Consider the following 24,606-nt stretch of genomic DNA (forward strand, 5'->3'; position numbering starts at 1 on the left):
CAAAATGCCCACATGAGCCGAATTTCATTTTCAGCCCGGTCAAGCCTCTTTGAGCAGGACTGGCCCACTTTCACCACTTTTATAACAGAGCGCAGGAGACTGTGGTGGCAGGCAGAAGGAAGCGGGCGCTCACTGTGTCGCCGCAGGGGGGATCCCGAGGTGGCGATGGGTATGGAGTGACGGATCCTTGGTGGGGTCCCTCCACTCAGGTGGCGCCGACGACCACCCCCGGGTGGAGTCCCAATGTGGAACTGCACTGCACGCACAGGACGGGGAGCAGGGGGAGGGGGTCAGCAGCCCATCGACCAATAAGCCGATCGAGCCAGGCGGCAAAGGCTAGGCAGTGCGTCTAACATACTCCCAAGTCATTGGTGCTGTCCTCTTACAGTTGCTCATACTAGAAAAATGACTCCGTTACAGTCGCAAGTTTCGATGAGTAACCTTCTACGGTTACTGGAAAAAGTAATAATGTTAAAAAAAAAAGTGTCAATAAGGCAACAAAATTTTTTCGCAAGAGGTCATAATCGCAAGTTGTCGGGCAAAAATGCACATTTTGTTAGGTGGCATTTTGTGACAGAACCCAAACTGAACTGAGCATATGATGGTTTCAAAAATGCCTGAATGACGCACCACCATGGCTTCTATTCGTTCAAAAAACTAAGGTACAGCGTACCCCATGATATAGCATCCCTACTGGCTGGGTAAAGGGCGAGCTGTGCTGAACGAATTAGTGAGATCAGTCTAACAGCAAACTAATGAAAGTGCACGGTGCAACAAAGCAGGTGCCATTCTACTGTGAACTGAAGCACAACACTGCGAAGTTTTGCGACAGTGCCAGTGTCCACAGGCAAAAGTAACTCCTCCATGCCTGCCTCGGACTGGTATTGTATAAAGCCACGATACCAATCAACCCACTACTAATTAAAGGGATCCCGAAATACTTTTGATAAATGCCTTCACTCTCTCCTTCGCATTAGGGAGCAGTGTGAAAGCTACAGTTATCGCCAGCACAGAGCGGCACTGCGTGGTTTGCTCGTCGCCGCAGATACGCCTTCCATTACTGCTTTGCTTTTGTGGCTTTCTTTCTAAAGTCGCTATCGAATGTGTTCATTGCTGCAAATGAAGGAAAGATGGCCTATAGCCGCTACGCCGCTGTAATGATGTAATTCCAGTGGTCGAAGAATGCCAAGACCAGAAAAGGAAGGATATTTTTCTGAGCAAGTTTGATGAGCAAAGAGCAGTAATTTTTGGCTGAGGCACTTTGGGACCCCTAAAATAAGCACTGCATGCGTGTGTTGACTACGTTCTGCAAGCATTCAAGACTTCGAAAAAAAAAGTGTTCCACGGTTCCCTTTAAAACACGCTCCACCTTTAATACAATTAAACCTCAATTGAACACATCACGCAGCCAGTAAGCGCTACCGCCAAAACCAGTTGAGAAGTGCGTGAACAGTACAGGACGTACCTGAAGGAGGGGACAGATTAGAGAAGTCCGGCGTCCTGCGCCCTAGGTCGCTCGAGTTCGACCCCAGCGAGTCCTTCCGCTCAAGCTGCATCAGCTGACGAGGAAAAAAAAGAAAAAGACGGCGCTCAACCCTTGAAAGTCTCACACAGATCTCTCGAATGCATGCATGAATAAAGCACAACACTGCCTTGCTTCGTGCAACAGAGCAACTAAAAGGAGAGGCCTACAAGGTGACACAATTGACGTGCTCAGTATTAGCCTTGGGCTGCCAACTCGTGGCCATCTCAAACCAACCCACCCATCTCAAAACTGCACTGTTAACTTTCAATCTTACTAGTCCTAGCAGAGGCTCTCACTTGAAAACGAAATATTGTTAACACTTACATGCACACAGCCAACTTTAACTTGAAGCCACTACTGCCCGACAGGTGTTCCTAAATCGTTTTATTGAAGTCTGTGCTCAAGACTATCATTACTAGCTCAGATGTTAATGCGACATCCTTAGAATGATCAAAATTAGGGGGGATTAATGCCCCTGAAATACTCCTGGGTTATGAGACAAGTAGTGGACGGCTCCAGATTAATTTTGACCACCCGGGGACATTTAGTATGCACTTAAGTCTCTACACATGGGCGTTTTCGTTTTCCACCTCCATCTCAAAAGCAGCCACTGTGGCTGGGATCGAACCCACGTCCTCGGGCTCAGCAGAACTCTTTTGTGCTGAGCCAATGCGGTGGGGAGTCTCTCCTTCACTCCAAGCATTTCCCCGGCTTGGCTGAGTGGAGGACGCCACAGTGCCTTTACGTGCGAAAATCGCTTTGAAGAATCTCTCTGACTGGGGGCTCGAGTGGAGGAGGGATACAGAATATGAGGGTTAGAACAATTTTAGCCCTACGTAATATCCCGCCTTGAACTCCAACAGACCCCTTCTCCGAGAGTCAAAAGTTAACATAGCAGCTATGCGAGTCCAGTCACGAACAAATGAAATGTGAACAATAAAATATGGATCAGAACACACAAACAGGGCGATTTCTTTCCATGCAGGTCAAATTCATGAGTGGCTTAATTACAGTAACAAAGTTAGAAAATGTGGCTTTCCAAAAGTACCAATATCACACCATTACTTGACCTCAACGAACAGTATTTTTTTTTCAGTTGTGTGTGTTCTGACTGATATTTTTGTGTTTGAATTTCATTTGTCTGCGAGTGTACATTAAAAGGTGGCTGGTAGAGGCTAAGCTGTCCCCGGGTGCCTTCCGGAATGTGCAACTCCCTCACCCGCGGTGACGAGGGGACACCCGTGGGGGAGGCGGCCCCCTCAGAGGGCATGGCGGCCGCTCCACCGCTGCTGCTGCCGCCGCTCCGCTGCATCTGCTCGAAGGCCCGCTTCTGGGAGGGCACCGGGACGGGCTCCGTGCGGGGGCCACTGGGCACCCTCTGCCTCGGTGGCGGCACCGGCTCCGGTTGCTGCTGCACGGGCAAGTACGAGGGCCGCGGGGAGCCCTCGTGGCTGCCGGGAGGAGAGGCTGCGCCGCCCGAGGCCATCTTTTTGGCCGGCGTGCTGCCCGAGTCCTCGCTGGACCAGCGGGGGCCTCCTCCTGCCGCGTCACCGCCTGGTACCGGGTTGGGCAAGACAGGCCACGACTAAGCGGGTGCAACTTCACAAGAAATTATAAAAGAAAATACAAAAAAAGGCCACTGGCAATGTCGATAAAGCAGCAAAAAATAACGCATTGCAGGGACCACTCGCACCTTTGTTTGCTTCAAGTCTATGTGTTACTTTTTTGCTGGTTTTTTCAAGCTTCGGCATGAACCAACTGGCCCACCAAGCTGCACTTCTACAGCACTGATAGCTACTACAGTCGAACACGGATATATCGAACACGGGTATATCGAATTATTGTCTATATCGAACTCATAAATTATCCCCTTGAAAATTCTGTGTAAAAGTATAGGAATTCGTACGTTTATATCGAACCGTATTTTTCCCGACATTGGGTATATCGAACGCCGCGCAAGCTGGAAGGTGCTCTTCGGCGGTCGCTGCGCCCCCGATTGAGGTTGAGGAGGATATGGAGGAATGCGCGTGCATGGCGAAGACTGGCTCGCGGAACTAATCCCCCCTACCACAACGAATTTGCGCTTGCCCAGTCGGGCCCCGCTACCGGCCGCCATAGCGTTAGCGAACGGAGCTCGGTATGTTACATCTCTCTAGGCACACAAGCCCGAACGCTCGGAAAATGTGACAGTGTGAGGTAAGGATGCTCCGACTGCGCACGTTCTTTTTTTTTCGGCTGCGTACGTTCCCCGGCTTGCCGAAAAAGAATTTTTTCTCTCTCTCTCTGGGTCTGTCTTCCCCCGATGTCATCTCGGGAAAGGAAAGAGGGAACGAAGGTGCTGACGGCCTCCTCCTTCTTTTGCATTTTGCTGCTGTTGCTGCTGTTTGGCGAGTTGTCCCGCACCTTTCGGAGATCACTGTTTCTCTCGGAGATAACCATCGCGAGCGCTTTGTTGGAGTCCGTTCAGAGAGCCTTGGAATTGTTACCTTCAAAGTTCTTGTGGTACGTGCGCGCTGTTCTTCTTTTGCGTGCGTGTTGTGCATGGTGTGCGAAGGCGCAGCGTACTGCTGGAATTTTATAGTTGTGCAGCCTCGAAAAGATCGAGACCAGCGTCTTTAATTTAATTTCCGGGACGAAGAAGCAGGCCGAGATCAGCGATTTTTTTTTTCACGGAATTAAAGCGTCCTGTTGCGTCGTGAGTGCGGAATTAGTTGTCATTCTTGAATGCGACGATCGGTAAGTGATCGTCCGCCATAGGTGAGGTCTCAGAGCCCATATTTTTTATATCGAATTTTTTATATATCGAATTATTTCACGATCCCCTTGGAGTTCGATATATCCGTGTTCGACTGTATTCAAAAGCCATTTCCTTAATTCTCTTGCTCCGAGCTTTGTTTCCCACTAGTTTATTAAGCCTACGCACACACAGATAGGCACAGGACAAAAAGGCCAGGCTTATAACAGAGGCAGCAGTTGTTTGAAAGATTTTTTTAACGAGTAATAGTAACAAAAAAGAGAAGACTGCGCGGTTACATTGACAGGAGCAGCTGCAAGGCAACTGCACGAATGGAGGTTCCAGAACTTACTCGGCTGGTCTTCTCCGATCGAAGCTGGCACGATGACAAAGTCCTGCAAGAAGAAAGTGAGGACAAAAACAATAAGGTCTCCTGAAGCCGTGCCAAGCCATAAATCCCCTACAAGCCGCAAGGAATGCAAGTTCCCAAACTGCTGCTTTCAACTAGAAGAAAATGTGGGCACAGACGACAGCTTGCAAGCTATGTTTACCAAGCTCGTCTTGGTGACTTGGCCACACTGCTGTGGACTCAAACACAACTCGAAGCCTACTAACTGGATGGGCTCCTTGATACTTTTACTTGGGCTATGAAGCATTGACAACGTCATAGACACTGAGCGATCTATTCTGCAGCCTTTGTTGCTTGAAGAACACTGGAAAAAGTCCAGCACTCTAAAGCCACAACTACTTCAGTGCCTCCTTCCCTTTTGTTTCAGGCTGACTTCGCTTGATAAATAAAACAATGCATTCAAAACAAAGTTTGCCCTCAAACTTTCAGTGCTAGCAAACAAGTGAGTGGGGAACAAGCGTGAAGCATGCCTCCCAGAAGTGTTATGGAAGATGAGATGCACTCAGTACCATTCCCACCAGTGAAGCAAAGCAGCCTCACCTGGTCCTCAGGTGAGGAGGAAGAAGAGGCGCTCTTGGCGGCGGCAGCCGCCGCCTGCTGCGTGGCCCCCGAGCCCCCGAGGTCCTCCCCGCACCAGCCCTGGGGCGAAGGGGGAAGCTGCCCCGAAAGGGGGGAGCCCCACCCGGCCGCGGGGGGAGCCACTGCGCCCCCACCCCCGCCGGCACCCCCGACCGCATCCGGAGGGGTCACCGACCGCCTCGACGGGACCGGCATCGGGGAACCTGCACCGCCAGCAGAGTCAGCGTCACCGAACACAGCCCAGACAACATGTGGAAACCCATCCAGAGAAGAAACAGGGTGCCCCAACACCCCTGCACTTTCATTCAGGTATGCTTCAGTCTGTACACATACAGGGTACTGTTGAAAAAAACGGGCGAGTTGGTAAATGTTCACCACCGCAGTGCACACAGGACAAATCTCGTCCTGTGTCCCTACTCCTTTTTGTTCTCTGTTTTGCACTGCACAGATGGATACGTACAGAGGTCCAGAAAAAAATGCACTGAAGCTTTGGCCCCCTGAAACTGGACCTTTACGATCATGAAGGTTAAGCACATTCCCTGAGTCTTCAACAAGCTCTGTTGTGGAATCCTTTCTATCCAGCTTGCCGAACATTTGAACTGGTAAAGGCTTTTAAGTAGGAACAACCTTTGTCTCCCCAAAACAGAAAAAAAAAAAAAAAAAAAGAAACAATGAAAAGAAAACCTGAGGCTTATCAAGAAAGTGCAAATAGATATAGCATTAAGCAGGGATAGGCATGTAAAAAAGAATGAAACAAATGAAAAAAAGAAAATGAAGAGTCACAAACCAGCGACACGCTTTTATGAGCCCGTGATCGAAACTATCAATGAAAATATAAAAGAACCACGGTTACTCACTCAGTTTGGCAACCCTCTTCAAGAATGGGTGCGAGAAGAACTCATCTGTGGAAGAAAGAAAAACAACAAATTATAGCATTTCAAGATCCCATCTGTGGAAGAAAGAAAAACAACAAATTATAGCATTTCAAGATCCCATAATGCGAAGTTCGTAATACAATCACTATGATAGCCGCAAAAGATTGCAGCCACTCACCAAAATCCATCCTGTCCTTGGCATTCCTCTTGAGAAGCCTGCTTAGAAGGTCATGCAGTTCCCGAGATGTGCCCGATGGAATTCTGAAAAGGGGCAAGATAGCCACGTTTGGCCCATCACAAACAGACAAAAGCATTGGAAGTCTCACAGTGCTGACAATGCAGAAGTTGCGATCACTTTGACCCCATTTTCTAATCCCTTATTCAAATGCTCCTTCAAGAGATAATCTGATGCCAGAAACCCAATAGCGACGGAGAAGACTTCCTAAAGTGGCACTAGATAGCTATGCCGTGACACTACCACCTCAGTTAAAATCTGTCTGGGTTATGTAGTCAGTATTTTACCGACACGATTTGATTCCACTGCCCTTAAAACTTTTCCAGAGCCCTATCATCGCAGATAGGTTGCAGTTTGCACGTTAGTTTCCACTTTTTGACTTGCATTACACAACAAAATCCAAAAATATATTTAACCACAAATACGCTTTCCAAGAATATATTTCCTCAAACGAGAATAAACTGCTTGTAAGCAGCTTAAAAAATGCCAGCCTACATTTGTAAAAATATTTTGCAACAAGTAAAGTCTATATTAGCTTGCTCTGTCGTTTAAATATTTGGAGGAGAACTCCAAGCTTCCATTGCAAAGCATATTTTTAGACTAATCACAAATCACTTCTAGCTCAGCCCCACAAACTCCGGTGGCCCTTTTGCCATGCCATCAGGACAAGGTATTCATATTCCTGCAAGGGAGCTTTTAGTGCATTAGTGACTTCAGGGCTTGCCACTGTTCAAAAGTCACAAGTTTACCTTCCATGAACGTCCAGTGAAATACTGCCAATAAATTTTTATCCTGAACTACCAAAGCCTAGGTGCCATCCTTAGAGCTGGGTGACTATAATCGCTATTAAATAATTAAGAAAGAATTACAGAATATTTTTGAAGTATGGTCGTGATTGCTTCTTCAACACTTTGGACAGTTTGCCTCTACCCTCCAGTGTGACGCAGTGAAAACGCACAACTAGGCCATAGCAACTCACCTTGGTGCTAGGTTTGCTGCTTTCTCGTAGAACTGCTTCAAGGCTTGCGGTGTCTGTGCCTGAAAGGCAATAACAAGCACCATCTTATACCTTTGATTGTCCAAGTACTCAAAATAGCTCACAAAACTTAGCATTACCAATCTAGCAGTAGTATTTTTGCTTTATGTTCTTGTTACTACTGTGTCAATTCATTAGAAGAAAAAAGAAATCCCCAAGGGCCACTTCTTGAAAAAGTTGTGCATTGCAGACGATGCTTAAGGCACCAGAGCAAAAAGACACCACAGGAAATATACGTACAATGAGGTAAGGTAAAAACACTGCCCTTCCTAATTCCCATCTGATCCCGTGCCAAAAACAGCGAGCTTGTTCCTTCTTCCTCATCACTTCGCATATTAAGTTTGGCCATTGCCCCAGCTCCACTGAAAGGAGGAAACTCTGCCTTGCGAACGAACTGCTGCATAAATGGAAGCTGGGTGAGAGCAGGGGAGAGGAGGGTGCCCACCTTGAAGGGAGCGCTGCCCGTGAGGCACTGGAACACAATGGTGCCAATGCTCCAGAGGTCAGCCTTGGCATCGTACTGCAGCGACATGATCACCTCAGGGGCCTGCATGGGGGAGGAAGACAAAAGAACAAGAACACAAAGCGGCTCTCAACTGCAATCGCACCGGCATGCCATCACTTCCTTTTGGCTAAACAAGTCAAGTATGTGGTCTTGGGCGATGATCTTTGGGTACAGTACAGAACCCACAAACACTCGGCTCCACTTTTCTGCCGAGAGCACCCAATTTCTCCGGTTCTCACAGACAAACAGATGAAGTCTTTCCACGACAGTGTACACCCACCAAAATTAACATCTCTCTCTCTCTCTCTCTCTCTCTCTCTCTCTCTCTCTCTCTCTCTCTCTCTCTCTCTCTCTCTCTCTCTCTCTCTCTCTCTCTCTCTCTCTCTCTCTCTCTCAAACAAAAAAGAGCAGCCTGCTATGTGTGGGTTTTTTTTAAATGGCAAGAAAGGCTTTTAATTCCTGTAACATACTAGAACTTGCTAGACACAAAATTATTTTAAATGGTGTTCTCAATAATTGCCAGCTAACCAGGGATACCCCCTGCCCCCAGAAGTCACTCAGAAGTCACCCAGAAGTCACCCAGAAGTCACCCTGGAGCTACCCCTGGGCAAGGGAGGGAAGACCGTGTCAATGTTGCTACACTGCATCAGCCGGAGTAGGGACGCCTCCGGCATGTCCGCAGGCATGGGCCACGCCCCGTATCAACAGAGAAACGAGGCATTTTGGGACCGCAAAAATGGAGGCACAGGGCCCTTACCCCCTTACCCAAGCTGTGCAAACAAAAAAAATCATTCCATACAGCTTCTGAGAAGCAGTGTTGCCTGGTAGAAAGGGCAGGAGAGAGAGACAGAAAAAGTGGCCGCATCACTATTTCCAGCTGATGCAACAGGCAATGTCATACACGCGGCGTTGCCCTTGTTTGCCTCCCCTTGAATGCCAAGACGACAAGGCCGACGCACCATGTACATGGGCGAGCCACACAAGGTGGCTGCCATGACGCCGTCCTGGAGGAAGCGGGCAAAGCCGAAGTCGGCAATCTTGAGCGTGATGTCCGCGGGCGCCGGCTTGGGCCGGGGTGCGTGGCACAGCAGGATGTTCTGCGGCTTCAGGTCTCGGTGCACGATGCCCTTGGCGTTGAGCGCACGCATGGCGCCCGCTGCGACAGCAGGCAGGCACACCGTCATCACTCGAGCACGAGCACGTCAGCGCAAATACAAAGTTGATTTGACTTGATTGTAAGGTTTAACACGCCGATGCAATGCAGGCGATGAGGCGCGCCGTAGTGGAGGGCTCCGGATTAATTTTGACCACCTGAGGACCTTTAACGTGCATTGAAATCTTGTACACATTGGCATTTTTGCGCAAATATAAAGTTACTGGTGTGCTGTGCAATATTCAAAAAAAGTTTCACAGAGGGGAGAATTCAGTCATGAGCATTATGTAAATAGTCGCCTGGGTAGCAGCTTTAGGAGTTCAAATACAAGCTCCCTTGCCAGAAGCTGCATATATTTTGCTGTTGTAGTCAAAATATATGTCAAAATTCCACTTTCCTTGAAAAGGAGAAAAAATACACCTCTCTTCATTTCTTGTACACAATCTTAGGGCACAAAGAAAGGGTGGTCTGTATTTATGGCAGGAAATATATTTTTAAAATCTTCTTACAGTATGAAATACAAAAAGCCTAACAGGCTTGACAGGCTTTTACAACAGCCATAAAAGGTAAAGAACTGTGTCACGCTACTGAAATACATTCACACTGCATTTAGAAACTCACTGTAATGTACCTGGCCATTGCACACAAGGAAATAAAGGATCTGTATGCCCATTAGAAGACCCGTGCTGCATCCTGGCACACTTCCAGATACCCGTATTTTAAGTCCCTGAAGAAGAGCACCAGATTTTTAAATAAGCGAGCCGCAGCAGCATACAGGAGAAATTCAGATTTACACGCTGCCTAATGGTTAAAACGAAAATTTTCAACAGCCCCTTTCCGGCCCACTGGACGGGCTAACTGCATTTTGCGAAGACATGCGACAGCCCACGAGCACAAGTGCGGACAGCAGATTTAATCATGGGGCATGGGGGAAGTGGCCAATGGGGCATGGAGGAAGTGGCCAAATCCGCATGACATGCATGAAAAACGACTGTCTACGCAGGAAAGGCTATGGACGAGGCCACATTCTTCTTCATGCACGGCTGCACAAACCAAATTGCCATTTGCCCTCACTTAAAATTTTGTTTCGAAATCCTTTTAAATTTAGCACCACACACGGACTAGTCCCATTTGACCTAAACAATAATCTAGGTTCTGAAATTAGTAGACCGTAGGAAACCAGTTCCGAGAAAAGAACGACAAAAGCGCAAAGTTTTTTTGGGCGAGCTATCATCTTTCAGGTTCCCGCCCCCTTGAGGTTGCATCTTGGACACTTAAAGGAGCCATGAAAAGCAAATACAACTCCGTTTAATTTGAAAGAACTAGGATTCAGTATCTCACTGAGCTCCATTACAGCCACAAACAATGTTTTTTTTAACGGGAAAAAAGCAAGAAGTATTTAAAAACTTTCAAATTTTGCACCACAGTGACGTGTTATGAGCAAGAATGACGTCATACGGACCAAGAATAAAACATAATTTTCAGAGCATTAACTGCACGTTAGCATTGAAGTGATGCGGTCAAATGGAACAAGAGGCCCCATTACAGACGTCCAGACATGCGTCGTCGCGACAGGCGAGTTAGGCGGCCACCAATCGCACAAACAAGGTTCCGTGACGTCAGAGAAAAGTTGCGGGAAATTGGCTAGGGGGTCGCGACTGCTTCACACGTTTTCTTTCATATCTCCGTTATTTGTTCGAAGATTGCGATGATAATGTTATCATTCTTATCGGGACTACGCAGTCTTTCTAATAAACCCAACCTGTATTTTGTCTTCATGGCTCCTTTAAGGTCACGAAACGTTTACATCAAGCCGGGCACGGGGCTTTATTGTCGGTCCACGCGAGCAGAAAGGTTGTGCCATTTACGCAGCAACGGAGACAACACAAGCCTGTCTGAATAGATCACCACGACACGTAAAATGGTACGGCAAGAGAATGCGCAGCAGCAGCAGGGACTCACCAATTTGCCTCAGGAAAAGTCGGATGGTATTCTCACTCAGCGTGCCTTTGTCTGCAGTTAGTGAACAGAAAGCGGGCGCAAAAATTGTGCATTAGGCCAGGTTGCGCACACCACATATGCTTTCCCTCTCCAGTGTAGAGTCACGGAAAACAAAATAGTAAAAAACCATTTCCAGGTTGGGAGTGCTAGCTGGCCCAGTAAAAATAACATCACTGGACACCAGCGAGCTAAAGCTAGATGGCTGTAATCGTACCCCACAGTGTGGCTCCTTAGGACACAAACTGCACTACCTCCTTAGTAGAACAGTGTCCGGCAGCAGCCTCCCATGTGAACCGATGACCAAATTTATAAACTAAATTATTCATGACATCAAAATGCATGCGATAAAGCAAAACGGCATGACCTGTAGCAAGCACTGGGATTAGGGGCCGCAAGCGATTATGTATCACCATCATAAAAATCGTCAGTGGTTTATGTGCATCACCCAAATATGCAACTTTACTGGGCATGTCTAATTTTCAGACCTCCTCCTTTTGCAGCCATGCGACATTAAAAAATAAATTTTGCATAAACCGATTTCGTACTGTTACAACCGGCACCCGTCCTTCCCTGGCAATGCCGAGAGTGGTGTGCTGTGGCCTGCTTGGTTAAAACAAAAAGCGGCTCCCACCTACAACGTGAAACCCTCACGTCCCGCAAATGCCAGGCATACTACCTCCTAAAAATTACAAAAAAGAAAAGGCTGTATTTGACATTTTTCAACAGATCGCTTACCTGAACTATGTCGGAAAAATTTTAAAAGCAAATACCAGACGCCGTACTTCACATTTAGGACCATTTACAAACCCCAGTTGCCTTCCCCTCCTACTCCCCCCCCCCCCCCCCAAATAAAAAAGCATGTTGGGGGGGGGGGGGTAGGAGCATTGCACCCCTTCGTTTCTCATGCTCATTCTGTACTTTCCTGCCTGTTTTCTGTCATCAGCATAGCGCGCGCCAACCTCTGATACCTCCTAGCTGCTTGCTTTTAACCTCCCGTGACCTCATGGTCACATGTGCTCCACTAATCGTTAGTAGACAATCTCCAGCGTATGCAAGCGCTCCCCGACTGTTTCGAACATGTTACACGGCTAAAGGCTGTCCTCAAGTATCAGAAAAATTATTCCCATCAGACATGCGTTGAAAATTAAGCTGTAACATGCCAGGTACAGCGGCCCCCATATACTTAAAAAACACACCGGTGCATGCCTGCATGAAAGAGAGAGGGAGGAAGGCAGGAAGGGAGGGAGAAGCTGTCTGTAGACGTGCGTCACGACACATCGCCCTAGTCGCATCCACTACGTAACGGTGTCGACATATCAAGTGCCCACCACGTTCCTTATAAGAGGCAGGAGCGGGGCGTTCCGCTGTGGATCACTCATACGTGCGCGTTTCTCACGGGGTTCACTTGGCAAGAGGACAGAAGTCTCCCCCCTCCTTTAAAAATAAAAAAATATATATTTTTAATTCTTCCCCCTCACGGAGTGGATAGCGAGGTGCGCGTGAGCTGCAGTCTTCTCGGTCACGGCGCACATCTGTTGCGTCCCAGGAAGTGATCGCGTGATCAGCGGACGCGTGACGGCGGCGCGCGCTACTCTGCCGCTATCTCGCAGCGCGTCGCCGCCGCTGGAGACCATGTTGTTGCAAATCGCGTTTGAACCTCCCGCGCAAATGCCGCGTGGTTCGGATGGGCCACTCAAGAACGGCACCACCTCATGTAGTGTATCACTCCGCCAAAGCGCCGGACCCGTGACGTCAGTGCGCGCGCGTTTTGAAAGGGGTTTGCTATGAATGCGTGATATCGTCTGCCTTGTCTCACGCAGTTTGTTTGTCGTCACTGGAGTCGTTTAGAAGCATATTAAGTCCAAAAAATAACGGGAACGGCTCACGCCATGTTCAAAATATTCCCAGTAACGCCCTACTTGCACCGCGCGGAGAAACATCCGGCTACGGTGATCAGGCACAGCGGCAACTTCCGGTTGCCCTCCCCCGCACACTTTCGCCACATTTTCCTCCACCCTTTTCTTCCTGCCTTCGCTCGCTCGGTTACGACGACGTCGCCATCGCCGCCGTCAAACCACAGTAACGGCCGCCAAAGTGCTTGCACACTAAAAGAAACACCTTACATTCAGAACAAGCTATCTCAGCCTAACTAAGCGCGGTGACGTTTCTGTGGCGCCTATCCGGGCGGTATAGCCGCAGAAGCGACATTCGCACTAAAAGTTTGACCTCCACCGTTCTACATGGCGAGAAGTTCACGTGCGAATTCACTGCTGCGACAAATTGCCACATACCAAGCGGCGTTCACAAGAGAAGATGGACGGTTCCAAACATTTGAAAATTTGCCACACCAACGAGAGCAGATCGTTTTGCCGCACAAGCTGCACCGCAGCTGCAAATTCGCAGGCGAAATTAGCACCATGCAGAACAAAGCGCCAAACATTTAGCACTTAAGCCCGTACTACATGGAGCGATTTCGCCTGCGAATTCGCTGTTGCGGCGCCGCTCGTGCGGCAAAACCACTTTTTTTCGTTGCTGCGGCAAAGTGCCAAACATTTGAAGCGGTCGAGCAAACGCCGCTCGTGCGGCGTGTGCGGCATAGAGGAGCCGGACCTGCGGCCAATAGGAGCACAGCTCGGCACCACTTGCACGCTTGGAAACCAGATGGCGTTGGTTGTATGAGCGCGACAAAAGCGCGTGCACACCAGAATGTTTGTCTTCTCTGCTGTGTGTGCGTATATTGATAAAGAATTGGCGATTCTTATATAAAACCGTAAATAAACTTATATTTAGCGCAAACCAGGTAGAAACAACTTGCCAAGAAAGTAAAATAAAACCACCCTTGTTAAAATCACAACAACCTTTGCTGGTGGCAAACTTAATTCGGTCTGCAAACAAGGCGCATCTGAAATGCGAAAATCGCGGCGTTCGCAGGCCCCATGTAGACGACAATTCCAGGCATTGCGAACTTCGCAAGTGCGAATGTTCGTTCCAGCGGATTCGCGGGCGAAATTCGCTCCATGTAGAACGGGCTTTAGTCGCAACTGCGAAACTCGATCTCGCAGGCAAATTCGCACCATGAGAATTCGGAGGTCGTTTCGCAATTTCGCAAATGGAGACATTCGCTTGGCCGGATGTTGCGGATTTTTTTGAAGGGGGAATTCCGCCTTATATCTGTTTTTTCTCCGTTGAAGATTACTACCGCTCACTACACATCGAACCAGCAGTCGAATTAACCAGACTATGATAAACTAGACCGATGCCAAACAGACTACATTATTATGCACATTTCGCATTAGATGTGAACCTATACATCCAACCCGCCGACCAATTAACCTTAAGATAAACTACACCGATGCAAACCGGTTTCATTAATATGCGCATTTTGCATTAGATGTGCGACCGGGGCAGAAAAGGGCTCGCGAACGCGTATACCTCCCACCTCTCCAATTAAGCGCGCGCGCGCACATTCGCCTAGGCAATCCTGTGGGCCGCCGACGCAACGTGGCTTTGATGAAGCCCGTCGCTGCGGCGATGTCGGGTCAAAGCAACATCGAAAGGTGCTTCCCCTCAAACCAACCCCCCCCCCCCCTCTCCCCCCAATTACAAGGACACGACGCTCAGAGGAATTGGCGTTATATAGTACGCGGCACGTGTAGACCCCCAGTGCAACTAATTAGCCAGCAAGAGCGCCCAGGGACAAATTTCAAAGGGCTAACGACGGGAACAGATTTGAAACACAGGGCGCGCGACGTGATTACTCGCTGACCGGGAAATTCTGCAAACACGCGTGAAAAAGGGGGGGAAATGAGGCGTTCAAACACGGCTCCCGTCGAGCGAGAGTGCCGTCGGCGATCCGCGCACATAACGAGGCGGCGCTGCTTGCGCAATGGAACCCGTTTTTCGCCTCCTGCAGCCAGACACCCGAACGCCCGAACTGCGATCGGGCGTCGTCGTTGCGAAGGTGCGGTGACAATTATGATTTCTTGTCAGATAGCGGGGCCGTCTAGCGCGGGGCTGGAAAAGTGCGCTGGCACCGATAGGTGCACGTTTCTCGGAAAGCCTTCACTGCAAAGGCGTTACTGGCGGCGACCCGGGGGACAAAAAGCCATTACCGGTTACGGGCCGCTTACGTATCATGCAGCTAATGCTCCTGTCGGGGCCAAACTGCGCCATGCAAGTGGGATAACGAAGGCAGTTAATGGAGAACTTTCTTTGTGTCAGAGAATCGTGCTGGGAAGTTAGGGGCCGCCACGTCTTCCTATTTCTCGGATTCCCTCCTCTCTCCCTTTTTTTACCTTCAAACTCTTCGATTAATCGTATACAGCAACAAAAAAAAAAAAGCCCTGAATGAACAGCATATGTCACACTGTTTGACTCTGTGTTTACTCAGACGGGTGACGTACGGCAGAATATTCGCACGCCTAAAATAAATGCGTGATGTTGAAAAAAAAAAAAAAAAAAAAAAACACGCAGATGGGTTCAATTTAAACTCGGGTTTGGTCACTACAACACACACCATCGGTCATGCGTGTCCACATGCCGAAGTCCATTTTTGCACGCGTGAGCTGCCATCACATCACATCGTCATTTCTTCGATTGGGCGCTGTTAGCTATGAAGTTAACTTCAACATATACAGCTTCAGACACGATAAGCCCTGCCGTGATCATGCCCCAAGCGTCACACAAGCACGCAGTGTCTAGGGGATACTATCATTCTTCAATTCTCTCCGCACCTTGGTGTTTTTTTAAAAAAACGCACTTGTTTACGATTGGGACGCCGGCTCTTCTTACCAACGGAAAATTCCCCTCACTTCTTTTCTCCTTTATTTTTGTTTTTCAACGTGCAGGCATGGAGGCACTACGAAGTGTCCACGAGCTAGCACCCGCATGAGTTAAATTGAAGCCACTCGCAACACGCGCCCCTATTTCTGCTAGAAGCGCTCGTCCCGTCGTCTTTCTGTGTCCTTGTTTATGTTCGCGCTGTAGCTATTTTTAAAACGAATTACCAACTCGCACAGCAGTACACCTTGCTCAGCGGCCACAAGGTCATCCTTTGTTGTGGTTTTCCATTGTTTGCAAACGCAACCCCAGAAACGCAAATATGCGATACGACGCTAGCCTTTTAAGTGCCGCTAACGTCCTATGGCGTGTCGTGACGAAATTACAGGCGCAAGTGCCATTGATGACGTTTCTCCCCCCTAAGCATCACTGTATGACATTAATGCTATCAATGCAAACGCTGATCCCCTGAAAATTAAATCCGTCACTAGGAATACACACGACTAACCCATAAAAAGGTAGGTACCGCAAGCTCGTTTATAATTAGAGCCCAACAGCGATAACACCATCACAAACATGTGTAAGAAACGGCTTTCGAAATGGTCGGACCTGGTATTTACATTATCAAAAATTGCGAGGCCGCAGAAATGCACTGAATCTCGCGGCACTTACCATCAACCGATAGCGAATTATCTGAGCTCAAACACGCTTAGACGGAGGGGATGCAGCGTCACTGGTTACACAGGGCCCTAAAATGCGCACAAAAAGGGACTCGCAATGCTGACAGTGTTTGCGATCTCGCGATAGTGCACGAAAACAACAAGCAGGTGTTCACGCCTCGTGGTGGCTCTCGTTCGCGTTATCAATGAGGGCTGCCAGTTATCGGCAGCTTTCCCATCTGCCACAATCTACGTAAATATCACCTGCTGAGACAAGAACCTAAGCATAGCAGAAAATAAAGAGAAATGACGTGACCAAACCACGAGCCGGTCGTGGACCCAACAGGTGATTTCTCCAGCTTTGTCGGTAAACAAAGATTTAAGGAAATTGCGAGGGTTGTCTACGCATGCGAAAGCCTCCCTACACTGCTTCTTCATCCCTAGTTCTTTTTCTAGCCATTGTTGGCTGTCAGCAGCCAAATTTGGGCTACTTTAGGGCTATAATGGGCGGCTTGTTTCGTTTGGCTATTTCCGTTTTTTTTTTTGTGCGTGTATTAGCAAAACTAATAAATGCTTCAACTTTGGGAATGATACATTTTCGTGCGGATACAAAGCGCTACATAGTTGGTGCTGTACACCAATTTTTTTTTTCGTGTTTAATTGTGCTTTCCGGGTTTCTTTTTTGTCTCAGTCATGTGTGAGGGTAGTGCATTAGCTAGAAATGTTTGATTTCGTCGGTCTATTTCAATTTATTTTATTTTTCATTTCCTTCAGAAATCGCCTCATGTACACTATTACAAAATGTTCAAATGTGTAAACATGGCATATTTCCCATTTCTACAGGGTGCTGGTGGTCGAAGAATTAAAAAGCGAACTGAAACACGGCCAGCTGGATCCCACGGAAGAACAAAGAAGCAAACTCACCCAAGAGGTACTCGGCCAGATCTCCTCCATTGCAGTACTGTGAGGGGAAAGAGAGAGAGAGAGCCACATTATATGGTATGCAGAAATGCCACATCAGAAGAGAGCAAGGCACTGCAGACACGCCGTGAGACGCCACGGACAGTGTTAAAATTCACGAGCCAAGGTGTGTGCAGCACTATGTCCACATAAGCACACAGTGCGCCTCGGCTGCACAATTTTCCTCTCGGGTGCAAACCGTCAAAATGGCTGGTCGGGACGCAGCGTCATAGAGAACACGTTTTTCTTTTCTTTTGTGCCACCCAGTGTTGGCCCACCCGCACTTTTTACCCGCAGAAGGTGCAACGACACGTGCTGCTGCCGCACCTAATGGAGTTTCGAGGACTGGCGCATCTGCAAGATCGCGAGCACGAGGAAATACGTTTGCACTCGTGTGGCTAACAAGACAGCAGCGCCCACCTCGGGTAATAAAGGAGTACAGCCCGGGGGTAAGGGGGCGGGGGGAAGGAAAAGCCGCCCCTGTGTACAGCGGTGTATCGGAGAGCGTGAAAGATTCGCGGGCCCTGTATTCCACGGGTGAACGAGGCCACAAGGCGCGATCAGTCCGGGAAAGCTGTCATTCCCCGCTGCGGCAGCGGACAGCCACGACGCGAGACCCAGTGAACTGGTCCTCCTCATGAGGGCGTCAGCAGCGAGAAATCTAATAGATGACCGCGGTCGCGATGCTGCATGCCGAAGGTCATGCTCGGCTTCCGAAATAGAACGGCCAGCCTGCACACACCCCTCCCGATCACTGCATGGCCGCACCGGAGGCCGCGGACGTCACGCGGGTTAGACAACGCGAACACTGGTTGGCGAAGAAAGAAAAGAGGGGGGGAGGCAAAAATAGCGGCGACCGAGTGCGAGTCGAAAAGAAGCCAGGTCGCTGCTGGAGGGCTAACGGGCCGGCGCCCTTGACGCGCAAAGGGGTCCCAGGGCGCAGTGCCTGGCTGGCAGCTGGCTCGCGCGGAGGCGCCGCGCTGACTGGGCCAAGCGGCGGCCGCCGTGGCCCAGTCCTGCATGCCCGCTCTTGGCCGAACCGGCGCCTTCCGCCAGTTGCGCAACGCGGCCGAGTCACTTGCACAAGGCTTGGTGGCGCCTTAATCCGCTGCTGCTGACGTGCGGCGACCTTTTCTTTTTGCGTGCCCCGACCTTCTATCCAGCCCCGAAAAGCGCGTCAGAAGCTGGCACCAAGCGTGATGTCGCCTAAAACCGAAAGGCTTAAAAAAAAAAAAAATAAAAACAGGGTACCTGAATGACAAGCACAGGAATGGCTAGGTGAGGGAAATTTATTGCACGCTTAATTTACCCCACAGGCTCTGGCCATGTCAGTGAAACTCGAGCGGCAATGGAAACCGAGGTTGGCAAATTGAACATAAAACAAAACGAAGGAGAAAGAAAATGAAAAAAAAAAAACGCCAACAAGAACAAAAAAATAGCCCAAATACTACCCAGAATAGACCCCCCCCCCCTTCCCCCCCCCCCCCCTCCTTTCGCTGAAATGTCCGGACTTGGAAGAGGGTGGAATGGATGAGGGGTGGGCGAGGGGAAAGCGTGGACGAATGTATTAACTGCCCGTCATTTCCAGTCGTGCAGGCTGCGTTCATCTTCGCGGTTTCGACGTCTGTTACCAACCGTGCCAACAAAACGATCAGCTACTTTGCAATGCCCCTTCAGAAAAGTCGGAATGAACAAAACAGCTGAGTGATTAAATACAAGGCGGTCAGGGCATCCGTATTTTTCTACGATTCTTGTTATCCCTTTTCCCCCTGAACTCCCACAGACTGGTTATTCCGCATAGGAAAAGATGGGAGAAAGACAAAATATAGTACAGGTCGAAGACGGCGCAAAGAGTGGGTGAGGATTATTTAGCGGGCTGTCGTGGATGATCGACAGTCCGTCCCAGCGAAGAAGTTCGGAAGCTCTTCGCTGAAGGTAGCGGAAACGAAGGACTGAGACGGGTCACGCGGGCTTACAGAGCAGACCACCCAGTGAAAATGGCGCACGCACGCACGCACACGCACAGAGAGAGAGAGAGAGAGAGAGAGAGAGAGAGAGAGAGAGAGAGAGAGAGGGGGGGGGAAACAGTAGACGGGGGGCAAAAGCCCGGACTGTACTTTGGGATACCATGTCAAAATTTGTACTGTTAAGTACGTTCCCTTTTCGATATATGGCCAACTGTGCTCAGAGGTTTCTTTCCCGCTGACGCGTGGCGCGTGTTACAAAGGGGAATAACTTGCACGCGTTCGCGATTTCACGCAAACAAAAGCCTTTTGTTTCTTTTGTTACGGGTTGCGGCGGGAGTTGCTTAGGTTTCCAGATGCTAGTGTCAGGAACAACAAGCAATGCAACGCGCAGCACTGCTTACTCAAGGAATACGTATCCCTTGCGTTTTTGTTTTGCTTTCCGACAGATTTGATCTCCTGTTACTGTTTAAGGAGCGATTACGCGAGCCCGCGCGTAAACAAATACAAAATAAAGAGGCAATAGCGGTCATCTACTTTGCACACACGCATAAACAATCCACGGAACGCGCACTGTGCGTCGCAACGACCGGAAGTGCGCAGTAGCGGGAATGCGACGCCAGCAAAAAAACTTTGCGGGAGAAAAGCGAGCCGTGCTGTGAAAGACGATCCGAGTTCAAAAATGAAGCCCCAAGCGGACAGTCACGTATGCATGAAAAGCGAGAAATTTGACACGCGAGCCTCGGCGCAAGCGGCCTCCCAGGTACGAACCGGCGGAACGCCAAGGAAAATAGGAGAAGCGCGCGGCGCAGGTTACACGGGCGGCGGCGGCGACGTACCGGCCGCAGCAGACGACACACACGTCGGAAGGTCGCTCGGCTATGCGGATAAGCGACTTCGGTTACCCTTCTACAATCTGGAAAGCGGAGCTCCGGTAACTGCCTCGCACGCGCATCAAAATAACGGCCTGTTTTTCTTTGCATGCGCCCACGCGTCCGTGGAGGGACGGAAGGTGAGCAGTCAAGAACGCCAAGGAAGGCAAGGGGAAGGAATTCATCACTTTTCGTGTTGAAATACGTCTATTTTTACATAGAAGCTGTTTGTGGCTAGGCCAAAACATCGAGAAAAACGAGCCTCATCTTATTTTCGGTAAATATTATACCGGTTCGCACTACTCGCGCAAGCCAGATGTGTAAATTTAAGCGACCCCTGATGACTGCATTCAGATGCAACGCCAGTACCCATTTTACCAAGCGCCGGAAAACTAAAGTAGTATATTCAAAACGCGAGGCCGAAGGCTTTTTTCGTTTGTTATATTGGGTTTCATTTTGCTCAAGTGGAAAACCGGCTTAGGCCGAATTTAATTCTTTAACCGGGCATAACTGTACGCAGCATCAAACAGACACAAAGGCCGGTAATTCACGGGCCAGCACTACACTGTCACCTATTGCGCTGGACCCAAGGAAAGTTCACGCGATGTTTGCGTGAATGCACTGCTTTCCCTGTTGGTCACGCGCAGCGACAACGTTGCCATAGTGGCGCAGCACCAGCGTTTGGGCAGCCAAGAACAGCCTTCCGACAACGAATGGTCGAACGCTGTGTCGAAATAAACGCGAAAGCTAACAAAAAAGGGCCCATCTCCCCGCGAGGGGGACTCGAGTAAATGCGTCGCATAGGGGGTGGGTGTATTGCGTTAACGTTTAGTGTTTGGGGAGTTGGTGGTAGTGAATGCGTTGTATCAGCAGCTTCTTGACGTAGTTTCTTGACGTAATGAGTCAAGGATATGAGTCAGCTTCTTGACGTAATGAGTCAAGGATATAAGGCGCGTTCGTAGCCTCCCATCCTGTGTCGGTTTTGTGGCGCAGTGGGTAGAGCACCATGTGCCTCGCGTTCCGCCCACAGGTAGTGAATGCGTTGTATCAGCAGCTTCTTGACGTAGTTTCAATGAGTCAAGGATATAAGGCGCGTTCGTAGCCTTCCATTCTGTGTCGGCTTTGTGGCGCAGTGGGTAGAGCACCATGTACCTTGCGCTCCGCCCGCAGGGTCGTGGGATCGAAACCAGTTGCCGGTAAGTATTATTTTTTTATATAGTGTAGGGGGAGGGGTGCGGACCTGTTGTTGAGAGCGAGGAGGGTAGCGTGATGCGGGAGAGGAGGAGTGGGGGAGAGGGCGCACCTGGAACGGCTGTTGCGGACGCCGAGGCACGCCGACAACGCCGGGTGACATCGTGAGTTAAAGAAATGCTCTGCATTTAAAATATTCCATGCGGAGTCTTGGTGGCACCTCTTATTGATGGCGCCCCACGCGACCACCCAAGACACCCACCTCTTGAGGCCGGGCCTGGTTACGCGTTCCCAGTACTTTCATACGACGTGGAGTGAAAATGCTTCGAAAGAAAGCGGAAGTGCGCTTTGCTGCGTCAACAGGAGTCTGGCGCTCGCCGGCAGGCTGTGTCAGCGCGCATCGCACACAACCAAAACAACGGGTATAAAAAGAGATTAAACTGCAAAGGGAGGGAGAGAAGGAGAAACAGCTCGCCACAGCTGGAAGTTGGTGGCCGGCCGGAAAAGGAGAGGAGCATCAGTTCATGGCGTGGCGTCCAAGAACAGCCGAGGAAGACGCCTCGGTCGGAGGAGGCCTTGGATGCAGTCGGACGCGTATCGGAGCAACGCTTGGGTGCGCTCGCCCAGTGCGGCGGCCCAGTCGTGCGCGAGAAAGCCCGGAGACAATGGCACTTCCGGCGCCCAATTACGGCCCCACGCAGTGCGAGGGGACGGAACGGCACGCGTGAAAGGGGTCGTGCACGTGCCCGAAACAGCTCACACAGCACCTCTTCTCAGCGCACTGTCAAGCAAGTGACGGAAGGCTAAAGCCGGCACATTCGCAAAAGCGCCGATTTGACACTCAACGCGTTTCACAGGTGTGAAAAAGTCAAAAGCGCGAGGTGTTGGGAACTGCAGCACTGAGAGCGGGTGCGCCAACAAGGATACGATACGACGACAACTCGTCCCTTCCCGCTCTTCTGGTCCACAGGAGCAACAACTAGACGAAACGCTGGGTCAATTTAGATGGTGGAACGCTACGCAGACATCTGCCGGCTTAGCAGGAGCGCCGTCACAATGCTACATCTAGCGGATTCGGTTACTCGTGGAGTCATGCGCTTAACACCCAACCTCCACGAAGCATTTCTAAGCGCCAGAGTTCATGTTTAGAGTCAATGCAGCGAACTCATTTCACTCGATTCGAGTGCCGCCAGTACACGGCAACGACGCGGTCCTCTTCCACCACAGAGCGCAACCCAGGGTTGCTTGCACGCGAGTCAACGCAGTGACGCGTAGCGTCACTAAATAAAGGCTTATTTAGTGACGCTAGTGACGCGCTCTTAGAGACGAGCGAACCTTCGTTTTCCAGTTCTGGTGTCAAGTCGCTACTTTTAAGACGCGCTATTCGGAACTCCTTTCTACCGTGCGTGCGTGCGTGCGTGTGTGTTTGGCCGCAACCACGCAAAGTTGATGCGTAAGCAATTCGGGTCATGCACTACAGCGGTATCATTGGGGTCACAACCTCACGACTCGTCGTGCTGCTCACTAATCCCTAGACAGCCACATAACGATAGCCCTATCTCCCTCTAGAAGAAAAAAAGAGGGAGAGCGAAACGCCAAACGTTCCCGTAGAAATTATTCGCGTTAAACAAGCTAAAATAAAATGTCGCGAAGTCTGGGCAATGACAGGTTGTCTCCGCTTCTCTATCTTCCCAGAGCGCATCCGCCAACGCGAAAAGAACAGTGACCGAAAGAACACAGAGACAAAGAATGGCACGAAGACTGCGAAACGGGGCAAGAAACGCAGCGCCTCTTCTCGGAATGGGGTCAGAAGCTTGGCGCCGACTAACAAGGACGCCGTTCGTTACACAGCGGACTTCGCAGTATCCTAGTTGTTGACGCGTTACCTTTAAAGAAAACAATAAACGAACACGGGGCTGCTGCTGCTACGCGATGTGCAGTGAGATTACCAGCGACGAATGTTCGGTCGCGCTTGGTCGGTGGTACATCAGGGTTGACTGCCGGTCATTGATCGCCTCGCAAAGCGGGACTTTCGCGATAAGGCTAGAAGGGCACCATTCGTTTCGAAAAGAAGGACCCAAGTATTAAGTTATGGTTACGCGTTTTCCTGAGTGGAGAACACATCGTCGACCAGCTCACGCAAGCTTCTCGTTAGTGAAACCTGTACAGTGCTTTTACAGAACTCGCTTTTTTTTTTTTACATTCGGCTCCTTGGCCGATATCCACCAAGAGCGTCATGGAAAAGTTTTGTTAACACAGCGATTTATTCTCACATTGAAACGTTCTTGCAGAACTTGTCTCCAATTTACGTGCACGGTGCTGTCTCGTTGTGCTCTTCTTTGTGAAGTTGGCTTTCGTTCATTACGCACAAGCATACAGTGAAGCCCGCTTTACAAGCTTCCCAGCGCGCACGGAGATGCAGAACGTCTGCTGTTAACACCTTTAGATCCAAAAAATAAAAATTAGAAGGTCGCCCTTCGTTACCAGTTAGGGTGCTCGCATAGAATGTCGATTGTTTCTCATCTTGGTCAAGCTGGGCTAGCGTACGAAGGCGTTCACAACTTTTCGCAGGAACACGTTTCCTCTTGGAACATTGCTGGCGCTAGGCGAGACAAGGACGACGAATTACACACAAATGAAGCGCACACTACCAACTGATTTATTAATCACAACAAACACAACTTATAAAGGAAAAATTCAGATGACGTGAAAGGTATAGTTAATCAATCTCGCTGAAAATGTATACAATATTTGTCATGCGCATGCGCTTGCCTACGAACTGTCAAGTAGTGCCATCTCAGTTGTCGACAGCGCAATCGATGGCGAACTGATACAATCTTTATTTTCGGATGGCGTAGGCTTCCCATATCTCGCGGGTGATCGTTTCTGAATATTTAAAGAGGACAGTTCGTAGGCAAGCGCATGGGCATGACAAATATTGTACACATTTTCAGCGAGATTGATTAACTCCACCTTTCACGTCATCTGAATTTTTCCTTTATAAGTTGTGTTTGTTGTGATTAATAAATCAGTTGGTAGTGTGCGCTTCATTCGTTTGTAATTCGTCGTCCTTGTCTCGCCTAGCGCCAGCAATGTTCCGAGTAAAAAACCAACTAGTCCCATTTCAAG

General features: G+C 49.5%; 1 protein-coding gene across 1 annotated transcript in view; it reads right to left on the minus strand.

Moving 5' to 3' along the window:
* Atg1 (serine/threonine-protein kinase unc-51-like protein Atg1) overlaps nucleotides 1-24,606 on the minus strand; it is a 135,315-nt gene that overhangs the window by 16,644 nt on the left and 94,065 nt on the right. The window contains exons 5-16 of the mRNA XM_077678858.1: nucleotides 17,415-17,451; nucleotides 11,014-11,064; nucleotides 8,858-9,054; nucleotides 7,839-7,940; nucleotides 7,337-7,395; nucleotides 6,301-6,383; nucleotides 6,105-6,149; nucleotides 5,209-5,450; nucleotides 4,612-4,654; nucleotides 2,745-3,079; nucleotides 1,466-1,559; nucleotides 134-256 (exon numbers count right to left, since the gene is read on the minus strand). Of these exons, the coding sequence (XP_077534984.1) occupies nucleotides 134-256; nucleotides 1,466-1,559; nucleotides 2,745-3,079; nucleotides 4,612-4,654; nucleotides 5,209-5,450; nucleotides 6,105-6,149; nucleotides 6,301-6,383; nucleotides 7,337-7,395; nucleotides 7,839-7,940; nucleotides 8,858-9,054; nucleotides 11,014-11,064; nucleotides 17,415-17,451 (1,411 nt within the window). The remainder of the gene's footprint in view (nucleotides 1-133; nucleotides 257-1,465; nucleotides 1,560-2,744; nucleotides 3,080-4,611; nucleotides 4,655-5,208; nucleotides 5,451-6,104; nucleotides 6,150-6,300; nucleotides 6,384-7,336; nucleotides 7,396-7,838; nucleotides 7,941-8,857; nucleotides 9,055-11,013; nucleotides 11,065-17,414; nucleotides 17,452-24,606) is intronic.

The sequence above is a fragment of the Haemaphysalis longicornis genome, unplaced genomic scaffold, assembly GCF_048455015.1.
Source record: "Haemaphysalis longicornis isolate Haplotype H1 unplaced genomic scaffold, Haemaphysalis longicornis Haplotype H1 scaffold_7, whole genome shotgun sequence".
Classification (NCBI taxonomy): Eukaryota; Metazoa; Arthropoda; class Arachnida; order Ixodida; family Ixodidae; genus Haemaphysalis; species Haemaphysalis longicornis.